The following is a 17,202-nucleotide window of genomic DNA, read 5'->3' as shown; positions in this document are numbered from 1 at the left end:
AATTTGAACATGACTGTTCACCTTCGTCACAATGCAGCCATGTTATGTGGTGAAGCGTATGCAGTTTATTGCGGTGGAGCATACCAAGAAGGGAAAAAGGGGCCACTGTCACGGGACATACTACTTGTTCCTTTATACAAGTGCACACACGCTGTCTCCAGTCACAGTACAAGAACCTATATGCCTGATAAACATACTGGCAGCCATTCAGAGCTGTTTCTGACATCGCTGTAGAGATTTAAGCTCTCATTTTGCCTGCCATACAAGTTTTGTATGCGAGACTGTTAACAGGACTTTGTACGCATTCCATAATTATAAGCACGCGCATGCGTCATGCACTGAGAAGTGAACGAAAGTCATCAGTGTTATTGAAAAATAGTAAAAAGGCAGGTGATGTGATGAAAAACTATGAAAGTCGAGGGGCCGTTTAAATCTGTTAGAGGGGGGTCTGTCTAAAACTCTAAAAACTTGCCAGTAAACTTATTAGGCATATAGACATAGGTGCTCGTACTGTGAATGGAGAAGACATATGCGTGTGTAGATTAAGGAACACGTGGCCAGCAGCAGTGGTACCTTCCTCCGCTTGGTATGCTTCAGCACACAACACTGTTGTACTGCAGTGAAGCTAGCTTTAAAGAAAAGTGCTGTCAAGTGAATCAACGTTGTGTTTTGGCTTTTTGATGCAAAAAAGTCAAATAGCCCATTGAGCAAGAAAGCTGGCGCCATCTTTAGCAGCGAAATTTCTCATTGGCTGCGACATTATGAACATACCTCGCACGCTCGTGGCGCCGCCTCGACGGAGCAGAGTGGGCGAAAGGGAACACTGACTGCCATGGTATTGCATGATGGGAGAGGGTATCGGAGCGACACCACGTCAAGCTCACTCTCACTGTAAGAAGTCTGTGTTATTTCTTGTCCACGCAAGCTCTCACCTTCATTTTAATTGCACCTCGGTAAGGCCAAATCAAAACCTGCCAAGTGTCTCAGTTTGCTTCCTTGCCCGCAAGAAGTTTATAACTTGAAGGACCACTGAGCAATGTTCAATTGGACATTAATGCTTTTGCATTCACTATTCATAAGAAGTGCTTAGGTGTCCTCACATTTTCTCTGCCTTTTATTTTATTCAACCTGCCGGTTAATTGCACCAGTTTCATCCGTCTTGTCAGGATCAAATTAACGTAAGTCAACTGGACTGCCACTACTGATGTGTTGGTTAACGACTCTGTTTTCTACAGAAATACGCATCGAAACATCAGACCCTGCCTAAATGTTGTAGAACCTCATTGATACGATCCTGTTTCATACAATCTTGTGGAGCCAACGCTTGCGTAGTACAGCTATGCTTTCTTTTTAATGGTTGATACCTTCCCAGCAAACACACCCTTTCTGGACTAACATTCACTACTTCGCCAAACTGAAATTGTATGATTTATTTTCCGGCCTCTAGATCCTATGTAAACAACAAAAGGCCCGAGGTTTGTGCAATCAAGAACAGTAGCTGCCTGCTGTAACAGTTTCCCTGCAGTACCTGCTTGCCTGTGTCACATGAAAATGCCGGTGCACACTCAGTTTCCTGTTTCGGTACAGCAAATTTCCTCGCGGGTTGTTGCACACAGCGTTAACAACATTCTTTATTTCAAATAAGGGGAGGGCGAGGGGGCTATTGTAAAGAAATAAATAGCAAAATGTATGCAGCAACTAACAATGTTTATATCAGCATGCACAGAGCGCAGGTCCGTGTGTTTGTGTCACTGCCAGCCCTATTGCGATAAGGATCTTCAACTACAGTCACCGATTGATAATTCAAACAACAATAATTTGGCCATACCTGATTATCCGGACTGCTCCGCACCGTTGCCACTAGCCCCATAGACGTATAAGGACGACTGAAATTTCAGACACCCTGTAGCATGCTGTGTGATAGTTCACACTCCGACTGCACGACCATGTGCTGATTTGGCCACCGGGTCAAGTACACATAGCATTATTTTCATTGTGATGTGTCGCTGACACCTCCTTGAAAGTCAAAACTAGCGAAACCTAGTCGATCTAGTATTCGCGAATGAGAATTCGGTACATACATTGAATACGGCACACCCTTTTAGGCCACTTATGGAATAAAATCACTTGCCGTATTTACTCGCAGTGTGAACGCACTTTTTTTCCCAAAGAATATGTGCAAATTTGACGGGTGAATTCATTATGCGGGGTAAAATTTCTAGCAATTCTTTTTTTCCACGGCCACCTCTAAGGAAGTCAGTTTCACTTGAAATGCGAACAATCAATCGCAATAGCAAATGTCTAGACAGCTACACAAAGCAAGGATACAGTGAAACCTCAGTAAACTGTAGTTGGCCGGAGCTCACAAAAAGTACGTACTAAACGGTACTACTACTTAACTGAAATAGCATGAGATCGCCCACTTGCCTGTCAAAAATGGAACTCAGAGAGAGTGCGATGAGAGGGGAAAAAACAAGCAATATTTATTTACTTCGCACGACAAACATATAATTTTCGTTTGATGCTGCGGCGGCCTAGCAACGACGACAACAGCCTCAAACTTGCTGAAGCTGTGAGCCAGCTTTTCAGCCAGCCCCCTCTTCTCGGCAAACACTCGCATGACAGATTCCTCGTTGGCATTGCATATTCTTCGTGCACAGGCGCGGTAGCATTGCAGAAGTCGAGGGGCACCTTTTCATTGAGGAGTGCTGTTCTCGTCGCAATGATTGCATTCATGAGGCTGACTTAATGCGCAGCTGCTGCTGCCGTTGGGCCTGAATCATCTGTGCTGTCGCTTTCCCTGTCGTCCTTATCATTGTCACTAGGCGACACATCGGCAACAACAGAGGCAACGGTGGTGAAAAGTCAAACCTCGAAGCCGACATCTCTTCACGGTCGCAGCAGCGCTGCCGAGCAGCTTCTTCGCATTCCAAATGCCACACACCATAGTCAACAGTAGACCCATGTCACGTGCTAGCGCCGACTTTTCATGTCACGTTCGATAGCACAAATGATGTCAAATTTTTCTTCTATGCTGAGCACCCGGCGTCCTTCTTATGAAGCGAGTTCTCACTTGCACAACGCCACAATGCTCTCTGGCACAGCACTGAAATGATGTTGATGTTGATGTGACTTTGGCTTCATGCGCAAATGCACAGGGTGCTTGGAGGCCGTTGTCCTGATCTCTGAGGCTTGTTCTGCCGGGCCACCCGATGGAGACAACGCACCACTGTGTTTGCATGACGAAAGGTGGAAACACTACGTGTTAACTGACACATACGCAATAAGCTGGTACAGTTTATGTGGATACAAAACACATTATGTTCAATAGCCGCTGAGTCGGGGATTTGACTTTACTACTTTTAAAATAAAACTACTGTTTAAGCGGGCACGGTTTAACGAGGTTTTACTGTAGTAGTTTTATCGGCCGTATAAACTTGCAAACATTCATTTCAACACAAACTGAGCAGCGAGATCGCAGCACACACAACAGTATGAACCGCCATTGACTTAGCCCCCGATGCAGATCGCTTTGAAGATAGGGCACGCCGCGGTCGCGCAGTGCGCAGTTGCTGCCAGAGTAAAACTCTATGCACCCCTCCCTCCCCTCTCTCCGGTACCATGAGTGCGATGGAAGATGAGTGTTTCCTTCCCGCTTTCCTCCCTTGTTCGCGGGAAATCGAGTGACGACAACAACGACAAAAATGTGCCTGGAGTGTCCATATAATTGTTATCACTATAAAAGTAGGAGACATGGGAAGATTCGGCATCTGACATGGCATCAGACACTGTAGCACCCGCCAAGCCCCACGTCAGACGCCGAATCGTACTGTGTCTCCTACTTCACGGCAACAAGTTCAGGGTGTGATCATTATGCGAGAAAAAGAAAAACAATTTTTGATTGGAAAATCGGGGGCTGCATTCATTACTCAAGTGCGTTCATTATGTGAGTGCATATGGCATTTTCTGACGAGTTCAGTATTTTGTACTTCCAATTCTAACCTTTTTGGTGGTCCCCGTAGAGACCAAGTTACAGTAATTCCTTGTTATAACGAAGTCAGTAGGATGGCCAAAACATTTGTTAGGAGTGGCAATTTGATATAAGCGACTACCTGAGAAAAGCTAAAGCAGTCGAACTTTAGTTGCACCACAACTGCGAGGAAGTCAAAATACAATGTATTCAGTGAAGCTAAACTTTATTCAGGTGCAGAAAATGCAGTCAGCTTTGGCTGTTTGAAGTTCTTACCGGTCGCGAGCAACCCCTGCTCTAATTTGACCAAGCATTGCACGAGGCCGTGGTCGCTGCCCATGCATTCGATCTTATTTCGCAGCAAGCATAGGTACTCCCGCGTATGCACCATAGTTGGCACTTATGTGGCTTTTCGTCAACCAGTTCTGCGTCCTCGTAGGGGCCACCAACAGTGTCAGTTATCTCTGCATCCGTCGCTGAGGCAACCACGGGAGCGGTAGCGCCAGCCAACGCGAATGTCTCGAAGTCGCCTTCTACCTCTCTGCCAGCTTCAACGTCAGTGCGCACTGGTGATGGCGACGGTTGCAATGGTGGGCTTGGCATCGGTTTCATGTGTAGCAGAAGAAAGGCGATTGGAGTTGTGGAGACCAAGAAGCAGGAACCACAGAAAGGCACTCATTGGTAAAAGATTGTGCTCGGGAGGGCAGGGCGGAAGAGGGCAGCTTTGGAGGAGCAGTGACGTCAAAACTGGCAGCGAGGAGGCGAGGAGTTGACATGAAGGCGAATGAGAGGAATGACTGACGTCCAAACGGCTTGTATACTGGAGAGCGAATGAGGAGGGGAAGGCAGTGGCCGCTTTTATGGTGGGGGTGCAAAGGTCACGGAAGACTACGAGAGTACCGCGCTGGAAAGCGCCACAAATGCCATGGCTCGAGTCTGAAGTTGTGTTTGTAGTGCTCAGAAAACGATTAGCCGCTTATCGTGGGTATGCAGCGCGATGGTAAAAGCTTAACGGTTTTGCAGTAGGGGCTTTGCATGATCACAGGGCAATTTTTTCCAGAGGTGTGCAGCCGTGAAGTTTGCAAAACGAGAGTTTTTCGGCACACCATTATTGACAACACTGTGCTAATTATACGGTTTGAGTGTCTGTGTTCGCGCACCGTTGCGTCCGCGCCATTGACAAATATCTAGGAACAAAATTCAATGACCGTACCACGCATTTAGACAGTTTGTCCAAGCTCAGATGACGCGAATCGAACATGATAGGCTCGACCAAATTGCCGGGGAAACACCATCTTGCGTTGACCCACCATGTTGACCGCCTGACTCATTGCTGGCGGTACTTGGATTTTTCATGTTTTCGGCAAGTTATCGGTCGATTTGCACCGTCAGAAGTGCAGCGAAGCTAGGGGCTGTGTTTTCTTGCGATGCAGGCTGATTATGGCGAGCGGCGAGCAAATTTCTAGACCGGCTTCCCCAAAGTCGTCTTCCTGATTTGTTAGCATAGCTCTTCGTGTCGAACATTGCCGTTATAATCGGAGGGAGACTTCTTTTGTGCTTTTCGGCATGTTTCAGCACCAGAAGTGTTCCTTAGAGTGGTAAAACTTCGCTCATCGAGCACGCCCTATGGAATGCTACGGCACAAGTCTGCCCGCAGTCTTTTGGTCACTTTTTGGCATTCAATAGACCGTGGTTTTCTAGCATTGCAAAGCGTCAGGAAAACTTTATTTTCATGTGGATTCTATCACGAGGGACACCAGGGATGCGATTGTGACCGAGATTAACAGTTCGGACGTGCTGCCTCATGGAATTTGACAATTTCCATTCACTCCACAGTAAACAGCTGGGAGCCCTCAGCACTTGCTTGGTACCCCTTACTGGGTGGTCATCAGTTGTGGGTTTGGTACTTTTGTGGCCTGTTCTGTGCCTGCGGGAGACTAATTCGTCGGCATAATAATTTGACACTGCGCGCGCAAAATGGTTGCCGCCGGTCGGCGGCGCCAATGCCTTTGCTTGCCACTTTGCTCTAAGCGGGTCAAGGCCTTCATTCGCTTCAAGTAATGCAGCTTAAAATGCATGTGTTTGGGTCAGGACCGAAAGAAATTTTGAATAAAGTGATATTTCAAGTTGCCCACCAGCTGAGTTTTAGTTTTCTTTCAGCTTCCCATTGCCATCATTAAGCACTATGCAATAGGAAAATGAAAACACATATCTCGCTGTCACCTCACCAGCTTGATGCGCATTGGCTTTTCACGCTGCAACATTTCACGCTCAGTCTGCACATCAAAACTTGCCAAAGCTGCAAAAACGACAACGTCCATCTCAGGGCCCCATCAGCTCGGCGTGCGACGGTGATTCGTGTTGCAACAATTCATGCAGTGCTTCACTTTACATAGATGTAAACTACTGTTGAGTCTGTCTGCCGGATGTGTTAGTGACTTCGGATCATTCGTTTTCACTGTTAGTATGTTTTTCTCATATTTTTTTCTAATACATATGGGTGGGGTTTTACACTACCCTCAATGCAATTCAGGCGCATCATTCTTTAAATAAAGCAAATAGCTTTGTAGAAGCGTTCGACTGTTTGTTTACGTTGACAATCATCATCGATGGCTTCTTCACAATCTTTAGTTCAGCACATTCTTTTCTTCTTACCAGGCACTTTGCGGTATGTTGTAGATTGCTGGCTTGCCTCATTTGAGGCCTTTTCAATAAATAGAATATGTCTGATGGTGGTACTTAACGCTGTTGCTGTCATCACCATCATTGTCATGCCTTGTTGTTGTTATCCTTTTAATGTCGTCCTGCTACCGTCAGCGTGCTTTCGTCTTATCATTGTCGTCACACACATTTACATCACACATGCAATTTCTTGCCTTACATGAACCCATTGAGCAATCTGGCGACACTTTGCACTACCCGAAACAAGGCTAGAAAGCCAGCTGCCTGCAAAATGCTTCACCTAACATTGATTCCCATAGTGTATGTGGTCTGTGTCATGTTTTTGTACAACCGTAGAACCTTTTTGATATGTTCCCATTACATCCATTTTCCTGGAGCCAACGGTCGCAATCGAGAACATAAAAATGACCCAATAGAGTTACACTCATTTTTTACCAGTTTGTACGTTCCCAAAAAACATGATTTTTCGGCACCAACATTCAGTACGTCACCAAACTGGGATCGTATGATACGTTTTCTGACCACTAGATCCCATGTAAAAAAGAAACTGCGCAAGGCGCGCGCTACCGAAAACAGTATGCAGCTGCCTGCCGTGGCTGCTTCACCACAATATTCGCCCGCTCGTCTCACGTGAAAACGCCGATGCGCACTCAGTTTCTCATTTCAGTACCAGCAAATATACTGCAAATCACCAACTCACGCCGAGCTGATGGGGCCCTGAGATGGACGTTGTCGTTTTTGCAGCTTTGGCAAGTTTTGATGTGCAGACTGGGCGTGAAATGTTGCAGCGTGAAAAGCCAACGCGCATCTTTGCCTGTCTTTTTCATAGCGCATGGTGCCGTCGGAAGCATAGCACACTCTTTTAATAGGTGATAACTAAAACACGCTGCTGTTCCCGGCTGCAGACTGCGATCGTACATGTATTGCGGTCGCTAGGTCTCACATGGTTGAGAGTTTTGAAGCTACCCGCCGTGGTTGCTCAGTGGCTATGGTGTTGGGCTGCTGAGCACGAGGTTGCGGGATCGAATCCCGGCCACGGCGGCCGCATTTCGATGGGGGCGAAATGCGAAAACACCCGTGTGCTTAGATTTAGGTGCACGTTAAAGAACCCCAGGTGGTCAAAATTTCCGGAGTCCTCCACTACGGCGTGCCTCATAATCAGAAAGTGGTTTTGGCACGTAAAACCCCAAATATTATAGAGTTTTGAAGCTGTCTTTTTATGACTTTTTTTCTCACCCTCCTCCATGTTCAGTGAGAAATAAAGCTTCATTCATTCATTCATAAAAAGGGGCAATGCGTGTGTGATTGGGAAAGTATATCAGGCCTTTTCACACTTGTCTCACATGAAAACGACGGTGCGCACAGTTTGTTTTTTCAGTCCCAGCAAATCTCCACTCGAGTCATCGCGTACCGCATTCACAGTTATCACCTCCAAACCTATTGCAATAAGCATCTCCACCTATCCATTTTACAGCGCGTGGTACATACTGTGTTGTGCTATTGGTAGCGCACTGCACGCTTTTAGTAGGCGATAGTCTAAATGCGCCACTGAATGTGGGCATCATATTTTGCTTGGGCAGCATCCGGCATTGCCCACCAGCTCGATTTCACTACTATATCCCGTCACCCTCTTAAAGCACCATGCAATAGGAAAACAGCGAAATGGGTCTCGAGCTGCCGGAGCACCACCAGATCGACGCGCATCGGCATCTTGTCCCGCAACAATCTGCACAATGTTTGGCATTACGTAAATATCAACAATAGTTCAGTCTGCCAATTTTTTTTTTTTTAGTTCAGATTGTACGGTTTCCTGGTTAGTACGTTTTTCTCATGTTTTTTTTTTTTCTAAAACGTATGATCGAGGTTCTACTGTACTTGTAGTTGAAGTGTATTTTGTCTTCTACCTTCTATTTTCATTTCAGAATGTGTTTGATAGGCTAGAACCAGAGGAATTGCGGCGAGCGAGAACACGGTCGAATCCTTTTGAAACTATTCGTGGTGGAATCTTTCTGAACAGGTATGTTTCCCTGCGTCATCAATTTGAGTAAGTATGGAAGCGCACTATACGAGTGTAGAGAAAGCGCTGAATGGGTTCATGATAGCAGTGCAGCATGCTTTATAACTTTTTAAAAATTGTTTTGTCATTTCTTTCTTGATTTCTTCTATTTGTTTTAATTTCTGATCATTCAGTCTGTTCTTCATATATCAAAGCCAGACATACCGAGGTATTGTCTGTGTTGAACTATCGTAACATTCCCTTCAAAACATCATTCACAGGTGTAGGGCTGTACTATGCATGCATTGAATTCCCATTCATCGCCACATTTAATATATCGCTGTGCCATGCCCCCTGTAAGTGCGCTTCTCCTAATGAAACCATGATCATTTGTCACGCTGTTGGAAGTATTCATTGCTGACAGCGGCATTGTTATGGATGATGGTGTCAAACAAGGCATTAAATTTGAAGGACAGTACATACCATGGAGGAAAAATTGTCGAGGCGCATGTCTCTGGACAAGTGCTCTCATGCAATGCTCTCATGCAATAGCCAAATGCCAAAAGAATCAGGTAAATATAACCATTATTGCAAGCGTAGGTCTCACATACCTTTGATTTCAAGATATGTCATTTGCAACGGCAAAATAATCACATTCTCATGAAATTTCGTTGAGCAGCTAGGGCTGTGTTGCGGAGTTTGAAAATAGGGAATGCGCGAGCATGCAAAGGTTGAACTCGGCTTCATTGTGCTAGGCCTATCGGCACGTGCTGTCACGCAAGTGCTTTTGAGTGCCTGAAGGTTTAGGTGCTGTGGGGGCCTCCCCCTGTTGGCGGCTGTAGGAGTGTACTTTGGCACCACTAGAGATGCGCTGGTTAACGGCTTCTTTCTCTGCCGAATTACAGAATGAAACAGCAAATGCTACCTAATTCTCCTCGCTGCATCAAATGTGTACTTTCAAGCACATCTTTCCTCTAATGAAGCGTTCAGCTATTCACTTGCTCTGACAATCATTGCCGATTGTTTCTGCACAAATTATTTTTTGTCCTTTCTTGTTTTTCTTTCAATTTCTTGCTTTTTGTACTCTCTGTGTCCCTCTGTAAGGATGAGTACCCCACACCACTCTACAGTGATTAAAACTCTCATACTTTCATTGAACATAAATAAATACATTACATTTTGGTTATTTCGACTCCAGTTAATTCAATCCCAACTGACGGTCCTGGCTAGCGCCCATGCATTTCTATGGGCCCAAATTTTCGTTATTTGGATACTAAAATTGGTCTTCGCAGGATAATTTAAACATGACCAGTCAGCACGCACGTGCTGGACCCCATTGGTGACCTCAATAGCAACCCCTTTACTGGCAGCATCTGTCTAGGCAAAGCTTAGGGGACAGTGAATGTGTTTAACACAACATCTCCCTTCAAAAACCACTATTTCCTGCCTGCCCTAGGTAAGATTTTCAAGCAATAACGGTAGCTCACTATTGTACTAAGTACTTGCCCGATTCCAAAGCGTGCTTTTTCTTTTCCAGGGCAACTAAGCCGAAAACAGTGTTTGCGGTGGTTGTATGCTTTGTCGCATAATGGCTGTATTTGGGCGAAGCTGATATTAATTGGTGCAGCGAAGCTGATTTTAGGAAACTGCCTGCCACTATGCAAAACATATTAGACCTTCGCCCATTTTTCTTGCTGAAATACTGAGTGCGCATTAGATTTCTACTTTGTTTAAAAGCTTTAATGTTATTTTTATGGTAGTTTTCTACTTTAGATGCACGGAAAGTGGGTGCATTCGATTCAGCATTGTGTTAGAATCAGGCTACTGCCAAATGAATCAGCTGTGTTCTGTTGCTTTTTCTTCATCTTGTTTAACTTGATCTGCCAGATAATTCAATCAATTTCGTTGTTCCTGTCAGTGTTGAATTAATGGATGCCAACTGTAAAAATAGAAACAAATAAAAGAAGAGGGGAGTATACATGACCATGTATGACCTCTGCAGTTTTCCCATGCGTCTTAGTCTGGCTACTTCAACATCTTGACTGGCTTGCTTTTGCTCCGCAGGGCAGCCATGAAGATGGCCAACATTGACTCTGCCTTTGACTTCATGTTCACTTCTCCCGTGGATGAAGATGGGGTGAGTGGGCGTATCCATTTGACCGTCCATGCTACAGCTGACAGGAGGAATCAGAGGGATTGAGTGTTTTAATGACTTATCTGGTACAAGTATAGTGGTAATGCTTACGCAAGCTTTTGTAAGCGCACTTCAGCGTATGCTTAGGTGAGCATATGCCATGCATGCCGCCGTAGCAGATGCTACGCCAAAGACGGAAGTTGCAGCTGCCACGTTAGCGAAAGTTTGCCCAATCTTGGTTGCACTTCCAGGTCTAAAAGCGAGAGTGCCTCCAAGCACTCTGAGCTGGGGCATGGCATTGTGAAAGAAGCAGCCGAGTGTGCTCTGAGCGCTTGATTTCAACTAGCGGAATTTAAGGCGCGCTACTAGAGCACACTAGAGTGCTTGAAAAGGGCAAGCCAAATGTACCATAAATCTTGAGCACCTCAGTTGCCCTCACTCTTCTCATACATCTATCGTGTTTATTCAACTCTTAAAGTGCGCTTCTTCTTTCTTGAAAACCTAACTTAATATACGCGTTAGAAAGTCAAGCATGATACCTAAACTGCAGTCGGTGGCATGAAAATACCATGCTCTAATCTCAAGTCCCACCTTCCAATCTCCAAGGCCTTTCTTTGGCATACTGCCGGTGTTGGAAGCTTTCATAAATGCCGAAAGTTTGTCATCATTCGACACCAATGGACACTATTGGACATAGCTGATGTATGACGAGTGATGGCTGGCTGGTCCACTGTGACTTGGATGTAATCAATTTTCTTTTTACAAGTGAGAGCAAGTCGCTATTTTTCTCTCTTACCCTGAAAATTTGTCGAGAGAAGTCAAGGGGATTGCATTCTGCACAACTTGAAGTATGAAAATTGGGGTGTGCATTACAATTTTTCATGGCCATTTCTGGCCATGAAAAATTGGGTGTGCCATTACAGTCCATGGTGCTTCATCTTATTCCAAGGTGCTATGGACTCTCTCGAAAGAAAGCAATGGGGAATAGATCACAGGAAGATTCTTTCTGCATTTTACATTGAGTTCTTGTAGTTAGAAAGTAATTCAGTGAATAATTACAATGTAATTAGTCTGCGGTCAATAATGTCACATCTTTTTTTCTTAAAAAGATTTGAATCACTGGCCCAGACCACATATATGAGGCAATTGTTGCCAGCATATGTCAAGAGGAACAGACTGCTGCTTTATTGCTTATGGAATATGGCTTGACGAATATCCCATCAAACATGGTAGTGCTTTTAGTAAAGTAATTGTGTGTGTTGAAAACCAGGAAGCGGAGCCGAAGTAGAGAACGTCTTCTTTTATTCGACGCTTGTAAAAACAACTAAATAAATGCCGGCGCGCGCTCGGCTCCACGCTCGTTTCTCACTTCTTCTTCTTTTCTTTTTTTGGAGCATAATATTCAACAGCTCCCGGCCGAGCAATTTGCGCGTGCTTGTTTATTTTCAAGACGGAGCTTGTCCGGCAGATTCTAGGTGGTACAGCGTCTGTGGCGGTCTCCACAACGTATTGCCACTAGAAGTGCGCACTTTGGATGAGTAAACTTTGCCGTCGGCACCATGAGCACTTTGCTGTGCTCGTGGTGGAACCATTGCTGGCAGGTGTCTTCCTGATGGGCGTAGGGGCCGCAGAGTTGTAGCAAGGAGAAAGGGACTGCTGCAGGCACCAAAAGGAACCCTTGTGATGCGCAGTTCTTCAATATTGGAAGATCCTTCTTCAAACCAGAAGTAACGAAACGCATCTCGGTCTTGTTCAGCCAGCGATATTTGAAGAAACGCTTTTTCGATATCGGCGGAAATTATAATCTTGAAGCTGCGAAACTTCAGCCATAAGTTGATGATGTTGAGGTTCAAGTTCGGCCCTGTCCACAAGACGTCGTTGAGTGAAGGTAACTCCGGAGCATGAGAAGAGGCGTCGGATACCACCCGTACTTCAGTCGTAGTTCTGTCGCGTCGCACTACTGCTCGGTGTGGCATATAGTATGTGATGTGTTCACTCGTACTGTCCATTGTGACCTTCTCAGTGTAGTCTTTGTTATAGTAGCTCCTAATGGCAGTGTCATATTCCTTCTGAAACTCTGGTTCTCAATGTAGCGTTCTCTGCAAGGACTCCAGCCTCTTTAATGTGATATCCCGGTTATTTTTAGGCTGGGAACAATTGCTGCGCCACGGCAGTTCAACTTGATCGCGACCATTGTTTCTAATAGTTGTTTCCACGAACTTCTTCAGGACGTGTTCGTCATCTTTCGAAAGGCTGTTTTCGTTAGTCAGTTCCAGATGTTCTATTTCCCAGGAAGACATCAGTTGCTGGGAAACATTGGCTTCCGTTAGGCATATGTTGAAGTTCCTTACGGTTTCCGGCTTGTAGAACTTAGGTGGACTTCTGGTATCTCCATGAAGTGTCCATCCTGTGATAGTTTCGGTGGCGGTCAAGGAGTCGTCCAGTCGATCAATTCTTCCACTGACAAGCTGCCCGTAATGGTCGGCACCTATAAGGATGCTTATTCCAGGCTCAGGCAAGACCTGAACTGCATTGACGTCAGCCAAACGTAAGTTCTTGCTTTTCAACTTTGCAAGTACATTTGTATCTGTCAATGCTGACAAGTCATTGCATATTTTGGGAACTTCTATCGCCTCTACTTCTAGTGAGTTTGAGTCGTACTGGCTATGCAGCGTGACTCGTACTCTTCGATAATATTTCCGCGGTGCTGAAACGTTTCCAAATCCCGAGATTGTGAGCTGCTCTTCGACTAACACAGTGGCTTTCAGCTTCCTAGACAATTCTTCCGTGATGAAGCTGCGTTGACTGCCACCATCAATGAACATTCTTACAAAGCATTTGCTTCCAGTGCCCAGAGCCCAAACTTGGGCGGTCTGCAGAAGAACTCTGTACTTTAGCGAGTCCGTCGATCAGCTGGAAACAGTTGTTTGCGTTTCTGTATTCTTCTGCTTCCATTTTGGGTCACACATTGTGGTGATATGTCGTCCCTTGCATTTCGCACAGCTTAGTCTCTTCCAGCTTCGGCATTCCTTAGCTTTGTGAAATTGTCTAGCACAGCGGAAACAGCATCCTAATTTCCGTAGTTTCTGCTTTTTCTCGTCTAATGTTAGTTCCGTTGGGCAGACATCCACCGAGTGATCTTTGTCTCCGCATAATATACAACTCTCTGGAGTCAGTTTCACTGTTAGCATAGATGCAGAACCTTGGAAATGCTCATTAGATTGTCGTTTTGCTGTTGAGGCTTGTTCTTTCTTGTCAGAAGTCATTATTATAGTCTGTTCCCGGCTTCTTACTTTAAGACTCAAGAAGTCTAGAAGAACAGACATTTCATTTAGCCTGTCACTAGTAACGCCTGTATTTGTCGAAGACAAGATGCGCTGATTATAACGGAGCACCATTTCTTGCGGAAGATTTTCTATTATAGCAGTTTTCAGAAGCACTCCATATTCTTTTTCTTCCACGCCAAGGTTATGCAGGGATCTCACGCGAGTCTGCACTTCTTCATGCAACCTTTGAAGCCCTTCGAAATCTTCGCAAGAACGAACTTTACGTAGGTTTAGAAGGCGACGCATGTGGTCGTTAACAATCAGTGACTTCTGACTGAATCTTTCTTTGAGAAGTTCTATAGGTGTGCTATAGCTCTCGTTAGTTGTCGACAGGCCGCTGATGACAACTTCCGCTTTACCCCTCAAGTAGCTCCGAAGATATTTCAATTTGTCTACGTCTGTGATATATCGGTTCTGGTGAACAGTAGACTCAAATTGATCCCAAAATTCTGGCCATTTAATGGGGTCACCATGAAACTTCGACACATCGAGCTTCGGTAGCTTAACGTGTGCGCGTGCTTGACGAAAGTCATCGTGAGATTCGTGCGTAGTCGTTTGCTGATCGGATAAAATGCGTTCAGCGCGGGATTTCGCGAGGACGATAGATTCTTGATACTGTCCGACGCTTTGAAGCTCATCCTCAAGGTTATCATCTGTAACATGCTCTTCTACTTGGTTATCAAGTTCCGTAAGCATAGTTTCCTTTATCTTCAATAGGTTAAGATGGTCGGTCAGTATGGCGTTGGTTCCGTCTGCATAAGAGTCGTCATCTCGTTGATGATCCTGGTGACCGCCGCTCGAACGGTAGCACGCTTCCGTCGTAGTCTTTCCATGTCGTCACGTCGGGAATCGGTCGCTTCGTGATGACGTGGATCGTTCTTCGATTCTGTCGCAGCGTCGTCGTGTTGATCGCGTCGGTCGGTCATCCTCTTCAGGCAGCTCGCTTCATCGTCAGGGATCTTCAACTGTAGATCTGAAATCCTGGTCACGGCACCATATGTTGAAAACCAGGAAGCGGAGCCGAAGTAGAGAACGTCTTCTTTTATTTGACGCTTGTAAAAACAACTAAAAAAATGCCGGCGCGCACTCGGCTCCACGCTCGTTTCTCACTTCTTCTTCTTCTCTTCTTTTTTCGGAGCATAATATTCAACAGTGTGCACCAATCCTCTGCAGTCTGAAGTGAACTGGAGTAGCATAGGGTAAGTCAAGGAATTGACTGACTGACAGCTTAGTTTCCATGTTTTTTCCTTGTCACTACTGGAAAAAATCACCAAAAGGTTTTTTGTCTGCAAATGTGGATGCCGTAGCTGAACAGGATAATTGAGTAAATGCGGCAATTCTCACTTCAGGACCCTGTGGTGGGTCCTGACGACCTCCTGTACTTCGCCGACATCTGCGCGGGCCCCGGTGGTTTCTCGGAGTACGTCCTTTGGCGCAAGGGCTGGCAGGCCAAGGGCTTTGGCTTCACCCTTAAGGGCCCAAACGACTTCAAGCTGGAGGACTTCTTTGCCGGATCTCCAGATACCTTTGAACCACACTACGGTGAGGGCGTCATGGGTGCTTTATTCACTCCCAGCTTCATCAAAATTGATACAGTTGACTTCTGTTAATGTGACCATGACAGGACCAATAGAATTGCTTGCCTTATCTGGGGGGCTCGAATACATGAGATGCAGAAAAAAATTCTGACACTCACCGCTGATTCACTAGGCATATTTGCCCAATTCTAACACGACCCGAATGAAATGTGCAACCGATTTCCATGTGTTTAAAGTAGAAAACCAAGAAAGCTAATGTAGAAATGACATTAAAGCTCCTAAACAAGGTAGAAATTTTTTTATGTGAACAGTGTGTTGCACAATGGTAGCCGGTTTTCTAAAGTCAGCTTAGCTCCACCATGTTTTTAAAGTCATTTTCGCCGCAATGCTTCCGTGTTATGCGGCAAATCATACGAATGTGGTTTTGTTGTTGCATTCGATTGCACCGCACTGGCAATTTTCGGCCCAATCTTGTTGGTATAAAAAAAAAAAGTTCGTATTAGAATCGGTTAAATGCTACAATCAGACATTGTGAGCTACCGTGATTACTTGAAAAATCTTCCTAGTGCAGGCCAGAAATAGGTGTTTTTGACATGAAACGGGGACCTGTCTTCGACACATTGACTGTCCGCCAAGCTCCGCCGAGACAGACCCTGACACCGAAGGGGTTGCTATTGAGGTCATAATAGAGGCTAAGTGCACGCATGCTTAGTCAAGCTCAAGTTTCCCGGCAGAGGCCAGTTTTAGTAGTATCTAAATAATGAAAGTGTGGGCCTATAGAAATGCATCGGCACCGGCTGGGACCTTCGGTCAGGATCGAATTAACTGAAAAATAAAATTAACCGAAATTGAATTGATCGAAGTCTACTAAGGAGAGAAATGGCTTACCAAATCATCTTCCTTATTTCTTCATGGATTTTGATGAAAATTGGCACAAATACTTGAAATGTCTCCCTGATGCTTCAGTAAAATTTTCAGATTGATACCTTGAGAACATTATATTAAGCAGAATTTTTCTCCTTTGCATTATGGAGGGCCTGGAGAGCTTAAAAAATGCAATGCAAGGCTCATCGAGTATTGACTGCATAGCAAAATGCTGTTCTAAGACTAATTGAATTCAGATTGCCGTAGTTTCGTATGAGAGGGCATATAGAGGGGGAGTAAATGGTGTCAGCATGCAGAAAACTGTGTTCTCTATACTACGCACTTTTAAAATTTGCAACGTTTTCCAATTCAATAACAAAATTTTTGAAACTCGTCTCGGTTAAGGTTTCTTGTGTGTGGGGAAAAAAGTGTGTTGGAAAAGTAGTTACAGTTCTGAGCTCTGGAAGGACTTTTATGGCTAATATAAAAATTTAAGTGAAAATGAAAAATATTTGGGACCCGTTTTGCGACTGTCGTCATCAGAACATACCCAGTTGGCTCATCCACTGCAGTGAATTCATTGCACTTTCCCATTACGCTGTCCATCGTTCATGCACATGAGAAGCGTTTCGGGTAGAATATGTAACTAGAGACCAATTCCAGAAATAGGTTCGCCCGACTAGTCTTAAAAA

General features: G+C 45.0%; 1 protein-coding gene across 2 annotated transcripts in view; it reads left to right on the top strand.

The window, feature by feature from the left end:
• Cmtr1 (Cap methyltransferase 1) overlaps positions 1 to 17,202 on the top strand; it is a 120,418-nt gene that overhangs the window by 37,447 nt on the left and 65,769 nt on the right. For both annotated transcript variants that reach the window (XM_075698728.1, XM_075698727.1), the window contains 3 exons: positions 8,575 to 8,669; positions 10,713 to 10,785; positions 15,458 to 15,650. In XM_075698728.1, coding sequence (XP_075554843.1) covers positions 8,575 to 8,669; positions 10,713 to 10,785; positions 15,458 to 15,650 — 361 coding nt within the window. The remainder of the gene's footprint in view (positions 1 to 8,574; positions 8,670 to 10,712; positions 10,786 to 15,457; positions 15,651 to 17,202) is intronic.

This window comes from Dermacentor variabilis, chromosome 7 (assembly GCF_050947875.1).
Source record: "Dermacentor variabilis isolate Ectoservices chromosome 7, ASM5094787v1, whole genome shotgun sequence".
Lineage (NCBI taxonomy): Eukaryota > Metazoa > Arthropoda > Arachnida > Ixodida > Ixodidae > Dermacentor > Dermacentor variabilis.
Note: the sequence above shows the minus strand (reverse complement) of the source record. Positions and strands in the feature narration are given on the sequence as shown.